The sequence below is a fragment of the Lactuca serriola genome, chromosome 9 (assembly GCF_051521515.1).
Source record: "Lactuca serriola cultivar US96UC23 chromosome 9, Lser_US96UC23_V15, whole genome shotgun sequence".
Lineage (NCBI taxonomy): Eukaryota > Viridiplantae > Streptophyta > Magnoliopsida > Asterales > Asteraceae > Lactuca > Lactuca serriola.
In genome coordinates, this window is record NC_136416.1 from 167,346,616 (window position 1) to 167,356,431 (window position 9,816).

Below are 9,816 nucleotides of genomic sequence, written 5' to 3' on the forward strand. Positions count from 1 at the left end.
ACACATACATATCCAGGTTTAGCGAGCTATCTCTTCTGTGTCCCATAATGATCGCCTCCGAAGAGAAAAAGATTGAAAGGTTTGTCTGGGGACTGACTGAGCCTATTCAAGGGAATGTCATTGCAGCAAACCCTAAGACGTTTGATAGTGCTAAGAGACTGGCCAAGAAACTGTATGATCATGGCAATAAAAAGGGTGCCAAGACAGTGGTAGTGGAGGCTAAGAAGTAGGAAGAGAACAAGAAGGGAAAAAACAACAAGCGAAAAGGAAAGCAAAACTCGGAATCATCTAAGAAGCAACAAACGGTGTCTGTCCATGTTGCAACACAAGCTACTACCACACCACATGCTCCAGCCTTATCTACACAAACTGTTTCGAAGGAGTACTCGGGAAATCTCCCCAAGTGTAACAAATGAAACTTCCACCATCACGAGGAGTGCCGAGAGATGAATTGCACAAGGTGAAATCGGAAAGGCCATACAACAAAGTATTGTAGGACTCAGCTTCAACAGAACTAGATGACAAACAACAAAAACAACAACAACAACAACAACAACAACAACAACAACTACAACAACAACAACAACAACACCAATACTGGAGCTTGCTATACCTGTTACAGATGTGGGAAAATGAGGCATATTAGACGAAACTGCCCCAACGCAAACAACCAAGGGACAGGAATAACAGGGAGAGTTCTGATAATGGGTCAGGGTGAAGCAGTGCAGGACCCAACTGTTGTCACCGGTACGTTCCTACTTAACAACTTGTATGCATACATCTTATTTGATAGTGGAGCAGAGCGAAGTTTTGTGAGTAATAAGTTCAACTACTTACTAAAACAACAACCCCAAAAGCTTAATGAAGCCTTCATGGTGGAAATGGCTAATGGGAAGACTGAATCAACTAAGGATATCTATGTAGGGTGTACACTAACTTTAAACCATCACACCTTCCAAATAAATGTAATGCCTGTAAATATTAGGTGCTTTGGTGTGACCATCAGCATGGATTGGTTAAGCCCCCATCATGTCGATATTATGTGTCACGAGAAGGCCGTTTGCCTTCATATTCCTAACCACGAAACCCTAACAATATACGAAGATAAAACCGGCACAAACCTTCGCCTTATCTCGAGTATCAAGGCACAAAAGTGCCTACAAAAGAAGGACTACGCATTCCTTGCTCATGTGGTCAATAAAACCAAAGAGGAAGCAAGCATTCACAACATCCCAATGGCATGTGATTTGCCGGATGTGTTTCCAGAAGATCTTCTAGGAATAACCCTAGAACGACAAATCGAATTCTTAATCGACCTAGTGCCTGTAGCCACTCCAATCGCCAAATCAACCTATAGGTTGGCTCCTGTAGAAATGTAAGAATTATCAAGCCAATTAAGCGAACACCAGAATAAAGGATTCATCAGACCTAACTTCTCACCATGGGGAGCTCCGAATCTCTTTGTTAAAAAGAAAGACGGATCCTTCAGGATGTGCATCAACTACAGGGAATTAAATAAACTCACCATCAAAAACCGTTATCCACTTCCACGAATCGATGATCTATTTGACCAGCTCCAAGGAGCTAGTTACTTTTCTTAGATAGATCTGAGATCCGGTTATCATCAACTCAAAGTCCGAGAAGAGGACATTCCTAAGACTGCTTTCCGAACTGGTTACAGTCATTACAAATTCGTCATGATGCCCTTCGGTCTAACAAATGCCCCCCGCTACATTTATGGACCTCATGAACCGAGTTTGCCGACCTTTCCTTGATAAATTTGTAATCTTTTTCATCGATGATATTTACATATACTCTCGAAGTGAAGAAAATCATAGCCAACACCTCCGACAGATTTTAGAAACCTTACAGACTGAAAAGCTGTATGCGAAACTCTCAAAGTGCGAATTCTGGCTCCGCAGTGTATACTTTCTGGGCCATGTAGTCAATCAAGAAGGAATACATGTAGCCCCCTCCAAGATCAAAGCAATCGTAAGCTGGGCAACTCCGGCGATGCCAACGGAAATTTGTCAATTCTTAGGCCTCGCAGGCTACTACCGAAGATTTATTCAGAACTTCTCCAAGAACGCCAAACCCCTCACCACATTGACTCAGAAAGGCGTACGTTTCCACTGGCCTGAGAAGCAAGAAATTGCCTTCCAATCCTTGAAGCAAGCCCTCTGTAGTGCTCCAGTGCTATCCTTACCGGAGGGAACCGAAAACTTCATAGTTTACTGTGATGCTTCAAACCATGGATTAGGTTGTGTCCTCATGCAACGAGAGAAAGTAATTGCTTATGCATCCAGACAATTGAAAACTCATGAAGTAAATTATATCTCCCATGATCTTGAACTGGGGCAGTGGTCTTCGCCTTCAAAATTTGGAGACACAACCTGTACGGTACCAAGTGCATCATCTTTATAGACCATAAGAGCCTACAACACATTCTAAATCAAAATGAACTAAACATGAGGCAGCGGAGATGGGTTGAGCTGTTAAACGATTATGAATGTGAGATCAAATACCATCCATACAAGGCTAACGTGGTAGTCGATGCCCTGAGTCGAAAAGATTATTCAAGACGGCGTGTGATGACCCTGTCGATCACCATCCACTCTCATCTAGCTTCACAAATCAAGGAAGCCCAATTGGACACATTGAAGCCAGAGAATGTCGCCAGTGAATCGCTACGAGGAATGGAGAAGGAGCTCGAAGTCAAAGACGACGGAACCTACTACTTCATGAATAGAATCTAGGTTCCCGAAATTGGGGGATTCAGAGAGACAGTCATGCACGAAGCCCATAACACGCGATATTCAATTCATCCAGGGTCAGACAAAATGTATGTGGATATCAAGCAACACTATTGGTGGCCTAATATGAAGGCAGAGATAGCCACTTTCATGGGCAGGTGTCTTACTTGCGCCAAGGTGAAAGTGGAATACCAAAAGCCCTCGGGACTACTACAACAACCAGTGATACCCGAGTGGAAATGGGAGAGGATTACTATGGACTTCATGACTAAATTACCGAAGACAACAGATGGATTGGATGCTATCTGGGTAATTGTCGATAGATTAACAAAATCCGCTCATTTCCTGCCAATAAAAGAATCCTACAAGATGGAAAATCTTACCCGAATCTATCTCAAGGAGGTTGTGAGACTCCATGGAGTTCCCGTATCTATTATCTCGGATCGAGATAGCAGATTCACTTCAAGATTCTGACAATCTCCTCAGAGTGCAATGGGGACACAGCTAGATATGAGCACTGCCTACCAGCCACAGACGGATGGTCAGAGTGAGCGTACCATTCAGATCCTCGAGGACATACTCCGAGCTTGCGTGATTGATTTCGGCATGTCATGGGATGCCCACTTGCCTCTGATCGAATTCTCTTATAACAACAGTTACCATATGAGCATCAAGGTTGCTCCCTTTGAGGCTCTCTATGGTCATAACGGTAGATCGCCCCTATGTTGGACCGAGGTGGGTGACACTCAATTAGCAAAAGGGAAATCTCCAGACAATGCTCTTACAGGACCCATAATCATTCGTGAAACAACCGAGAAGATAGTCCAAATCAAAGCTCGACTTCAAGCATCGCGAGACCGACAAAAGAGCTATGCAGACAAGCGGCGAAAGCCACTAGAATTTCAAGTCGGAGATTGCATGCTATTAAAGGTCTCTCCATGGAAGGGGATGATTCTCTTTGGGAAATGAGTAAAAGTGAACCTGCGGTACATTGGACCAATCGAAATTCTTGCCCGGATTGGTCCAGTGGCTTACAGACTGCAACTACCCGCTTAGCTCAGCAACGTGCACCCGGTGTTCCACGTCTCAAATATGAAGAAGTGTCTATCAGATGAAACCCTTTTCATCCCTTTAGAAGAGATTGAGGTAAACGAGAATCTCCTGTTTCTCGAAGAACCAGTCGACATTATAGATAGGGTGGTGAAACGTACAAAACAAAGTTTCATCCCGATTGTTAAGGTTCGATGGAGTGCGAAGCGAGGACCAGAATTCACATGGGAACGTGAAGACCTTATGAAGAAAAAATACGCTCACCTATTCTTTCCTGTACAATCCTATTTTTCAAAATAATTTCAGAACGAAATTCCCTCTAACGGGGGGATGATGTCACAACTGACATTTTAGGTAGGAAATTCTATTCCTGTGTAACCATTCAACTATTTTAAAACTTATAGTCTAAGTAAATCTCACTCAATGCACCTTTAGATTCACCATTCATGTTCATCAAAGAGTCTGAAGCCCGAATATCCATGGTTAAAGTCCATGGTGGACTAGAAGTTCCTTATTGGGCCTAATGGACCAATGAGTACCCAATTCAACCTCGTTGAACTTAGAAGCCCTAATTGGACCCAATTCATATATCTAAAACATTTTTGGACCAATTGGGTCTAGAATGATTCATTCTAACCCTAATGGGCCTTATTGGGCCATACCTATCCAATTAACCATTAGTGAGTCATAAGCCATTCTTGTATTCAAATTGGGTCGTGAATGCTTCCAAGGGCCCAATGGGATGAAAAATTCAAAGTTTAGGATCCAATTATCCTATCTAAGGTGAATGGGCCCAAACTACTCTCTCCTTTCTTCTTGGCCCAAAAATCTCGGCCCATGAATGAACAAAAAAAGCAAAAAGAAGAAAATTAAGGGAGTTGACTTTGGGAGGTGCCACCTCATTTTTATTTAGAGGGTAACTAGGCCTTAAACCACCATGTATCCATAATAGTCACTTCATCACTCTCTCCCCTCTCCTCTTTTACTCTCAGCAGAAGGAAGCCACACACACACATCAAACTCTCTCAAAACACTCTCAAGAATCATCCTACGACTTCCATCAAAATCTCGAAATTCGCTAGTGTCTCAAGAAGGTTTTCACAAGATAATCATCACTTCTTGGTAAGTCTTTGCACATCGAAGTTTATAACTCCATTCTCTTGCTAGATCACTCTTTTAAGCAAAATTTTTGGTAATGATACTCCTAGAATCATCTCAAGTTCGAGATCTACTCAAAGGAGTTGCTAGGACCAAAATCTTCTTCATTTCTTCTTCAAAACTGAATCATCAAAGCAAAGGTGAGTTCATACCCCCTTGTTTTCGGTTTTCATATGATTTTTGGGGGAGAATACAAGAAAAATGTGTAGATCTATGTGTTATATGCATGTTTTGTGTGAATACTTGTTTTATTTGGTAATAATGGCTTAGATCTTAGCAAATCTCAAAATTTCAGTATTATCTAGCAAGGATCTATGAACTATTACATTATACATATCATATTACCAAGCCAAAGAAGAACACATGTTTGAAATACAAAAGAATTCAACAAAGATCTTGTTAAGGGTCAAAATTGTCAAGAAAGCAAAAGATAAGGGGTAAAAAAAGAAAAAATTGTTTTAAAGGGGGCCAAACAGGTCCTATAGGTATAAAAAGATATTTTTATGCTAAACATACTTTTACAAGGGTCAAAAATGCAAATTAAGGCTTATTGGGCCAAACTTTTGGGCCTCTCGGCCTTTGGGCCCATTTTGCGAAAAACACGAAGTTTTGTGGTTTAAAATGTTATTTTGCCAAAGTTGGGGCCATGATTGTGAATAAACAAAAGTTGGAGGTAAAAATAACGTTTATTTTCGAAATAGACCAAAATTGTAAAACTTTCCGAAAATTAGGCTAAAAATGTAAACTTTTATAACAAAGGGCTGAAAATGCAGTTTTCTGCAAAACAGGGTTCTAAATGTAAAAATATAACGTTTTGGGCTAAAACCATAAGTTTTTAGACATTTGTGACAAAACTGCAACATTTTATAACTTATGGGGTAAAATGTCATTTTTACAAAACTTTGGGCCTTAACTAAAAATTTGAGGATTATTGGGTAAAAAATGTCATTTTTACAAAAAACAAAAACTCTTAACGTCGATCTAGTAAACCCTTAGCTAAAACAAATCACGAAACAAAAACGAACGAACAAATTATGTCGATAATCAATTATTGGACTTATTATTCACGATACCTGGCCGTTGGGCCCAACTAAGTGTATATTGAACCCAACATGTTCCATGACGTGTTTAGTGGGCCTTGCAACCCACTTACATGTTAATTTGAGCATAAATTATGGACTATATGTGTATTGGGCTTTTGTGGGCCATATACATGTCTATTGGGCCTACGTTACCTTCTTACATGTTATTGGGCCGTCGTGGTCCATTTACATGCTAACTGGGCTTGGAATGGAATTCATGTGCTTGTGATCAAAACTATACCGTCGCGTAATCACTTAATGTCTTATACTTATATAAAAATGTACCTTTCGAATTCAAAACCTACGACATATGTGTAAACGTTAAACATGGTACGAAAAAGGAGTTGAGAATCTAGTGAGACATGTTGGTTGGCACCACTAAGTGTACAATCATAGCCTGTAGTTATAATCAGATTTTCCTAGGTGGAAAGCGGGAGTTTATATATAGATCTATATGGGGTGACCCCCACGCCTTAGCTGTTCGCTACAGCTAGGCTAGGCCAGTCTAGAGCGACAACATCCTTATCAAGACCGACATTTGGAAAAATGCCAAGACGGGCGACCAAGTCATTATCATGCATGGTTATAACGAATCATATAGGGATTCGATACCAAAAGTTAAACGCTTTTATACTTGATTTTCACATCATTTTCAAACAATTTACAGAAAATATCGGATTTTGTGGGTTTTCATGAAATATACAAAGGCTTTTACTCAAACATACTTATGAACTCACCAACATTATATATGTTGACCGTTTTCAAAAGAACTTGTATTCTCAGGTAATCGTTAAGATGGAAGATATGCAAGTGTGTTTGTTTTTTTTTTTATGTAATATCACTTATCGTACTCTGAACAATTTGAACTTATGTATTTTAACAATGTACTTGATGTGAACAATGCTGGTTGTATGATGTAATGTTTGTGACGAATGTGTTATGTTTCATGTATATTCATTGTGATGATTATTAAATTGTTAGTCACACGAGCCCCCAGACTTCCGCCGTCTGGTTCCCGGGGGGGGGGGGGGGGGGGCTGACACATTCTGTACTCCAGAATTTCAAAAGTGCTCCAAAATTTTCAAAAGTGACTCCAGAATTTTCAAAAATCGACTCGGAAATCTTTTCAAAATTCTTCACTCCGAATCTTTGTTAAAATCACCATTCTGGAATTTCTGCTCCGGACTCACCAACTCTTTGTTCGGGACACAACTCTTTGTCCAGATCACACCTTGTCCGGAATAGATCATCCGGAAGTCCAAAGGATAACAAGATGAAACAACCTTTTCTCTCAACGGTTACTTTTGAAAAAGAACCTTATCCTATCATCCTTGATTATCGTGTACACATTTGCATGCTTCCATAAGAAACCGTCGAATCGCCGTTTGGAGGATACTATTTTGAGCTACATTCCACCCAACCTATCATCTCCTTGTCACCTCAGCCCCCATAAATCGCTTTATCATTTAATGCGACCCATTTTTATTCGGATCCTCATCATCACATTCACCGACCCGACCCACTAACCTCACCTATAAATACCATTCAAACCCTCTTTTCACAACTTTACACGCTCAATACATCTAAACCCTTATTTCTCTCTCAGTTCTTAGTGTTCTTCAAGCAATCATCCACCTGCAACAATGGCGTCTTCACAGACCCTTCTCTTACTGCAGGTACTCTAAAGAAATCAATTGCAAGGAAGAAATCTTCTAAAGGGTCAAAGGGTTCATCCTTATCTGCTGATCAAGAACCCTTTCTAAGAAACACTAACCAACTATTCTCCTTGAATCCATTGGACTATGTGGAATCGATGAGGGTGAGATCGAGTTTATTGCAAACCACCCCCTCTCTGTTCCGCTCACTAAAATCCATGAACCACCACTACCACTTCATCACCTTCATCGCGCTTTCACCAACATCAGACTCAAATATGGTATTTTGGAAACCACAATAATCGGAGACAGAATCATTCCCATTTACAAATCAACCTTCCTCAAGGAGATTGGCATAAAATCCAACCCAAAGGGTTTCAAAGTCGTCGAACCAAAGACTGAAGAGATTCAGACGTTCCTGAATTACATTGGCTACACTCAAGACTTCAAGGCCAAAGATTACAAGAAATCTGTTGTATCTGGACTCTGGACCGCACTCATGCACCTCATCCTCAGAGGACTGTCCGGCACGCATGGAGGCACTGATACCTTTAGCAAGGACTAGCTCAATGTCGTCTTTAGCATCTATTCCGGATGCGACAACGCCGTGGATTTTCCAGAGGTTTTATGGTAGGATTTCTGCAAGTTTGCTGTCAAAAGAAAGAACAACGAAATTTCAAGCCCTAGGTTCTGGGCTCTGACTCTCCAACAAATCTTCAAGGAGGTTTCCGAACCACTTCCGGTGAACACCATTACTTCGGAGGTATGTGTATCTGTCAAAATAGTTAAGGCCTATAGGATTCCGGACCAATCTTCCTTTGGTCCAGTCAGACGGCTTCCGGACAACATGTTGGCCCCCATTCCTTCCGATTCCCCTTATTTAAAACAACATCTAGAGACATCGGTTGTGTTCAACCCAACACAACCTGCCCTTGTCTCTGTTGAGCCTACTTTGGAAGAGGCCAAACCTACTAAGTCCGGACCTAAGCTCAAGAAACCATCCAAGAGAAAGGCTTCACCCTCAAAGATCAAAACCAAAAAGAAAGCCAAAGTTGGTACTTCCTCCCAACAGGAAGGCACCCATGATAATCCGGCTGATTCTGGCCTTCCGCACACCGCACCTGACCACTCATCTGAGGTACTTCTCGATGATTCAAAATCACAAGCACACACTCACGGGGAGTCTCCACACAATCCACCCTCACCTTCTCAAAAAGGTGATGCAGGTGTTGAATATAGTTCCTTGCAGCCCCCTGGAACAAATCCATATGTCACCTTTGATGATCCTATTATCTCTTCTACACGCACACACTCCGGAACCCCTGTTCTGGACCCTAAGCTTTCCGAAGATGCAACAGTCTCTCCAACTCCGGAAGCCTCAACTGGTCTGATACCCGGAAGGTGTACAGGACGACCAGGTACTAATGATCCTCTTTGGGAAGATTATGTCAACAGGGCCACATCTAGACGTCCGGATCTCACTCGAGCTCAAGTGGAGTCCACGCTCATTGCCATGCGGAATAGGGCTATTCAGAGTAACTTGCCCTATGTACCTCCTACTGACGCAGATGCTATAAACGAGCTCACCTTAGAACAACCCATCATTACTTCACATCCAAGTGTTTTCCACATAGATCTGGAAGAAGATATCTCGGAAGAAATCATGCTGGATAAAGATGCAAAAATCCTTCCAGACGCACATCTTATGACTTCAGCTCACTACCAATTGAAGCCATCCGCATCCAAGTCTACCTATGACTTTGGATCCTCATCTTCTACCACTCTAGAGGGTGGTTCAAATGCCAAAATTCAAGAAGATGATGCAGCAACAAAGTCGGGTCGTTCAACAAACGTTTCCTCATAAGCTCCTCCAAACCACTCAGATTCTGATTTCGAATCCTCTGCTGGTGACAACATAGACCCCTTCGCACTCCTCGAGATTCAAACGAATGTCTCTGACACTATGCATAAAGTGGCCTCCATTGAAAAATCTGTCACTGAACTAAACACGAAGATGGATCAAAAGTTCTTCGGACTTGATTCCAAGCTTGATGCTATTCTTCAATCTATTTATCAGCAGTCTGGACCATCTGTTGCTGAGAGAGAAGCGCAATTGGA

The 9,816-nt window shown here is 41.6% G+C and overlaps 1 protein-coding gene across 1 annotated transcript; it reads left to right on the plus strand.

Moving 5' to 3' along the window:
* Nucleotides 1-632: 632 nt before the first annotated feature.
* LOC145076274 (uncharacterized) lies at nt 633-1,379 on the plus strand. The gene is made up of 2 exons (XM_079022210.1): nt 633-974; nt 1,056-1,379. The coding sequence occupies exons 1-2, from the start codon at nt 633-635 to the stop codon at nt 1,377-1,379; spliced, it is 666 nt and encodes a 221-aa protein (XP_078878336.1).
* Nucleotides 1,380-9,816: the final 8,437 nt, after the last annotated feature.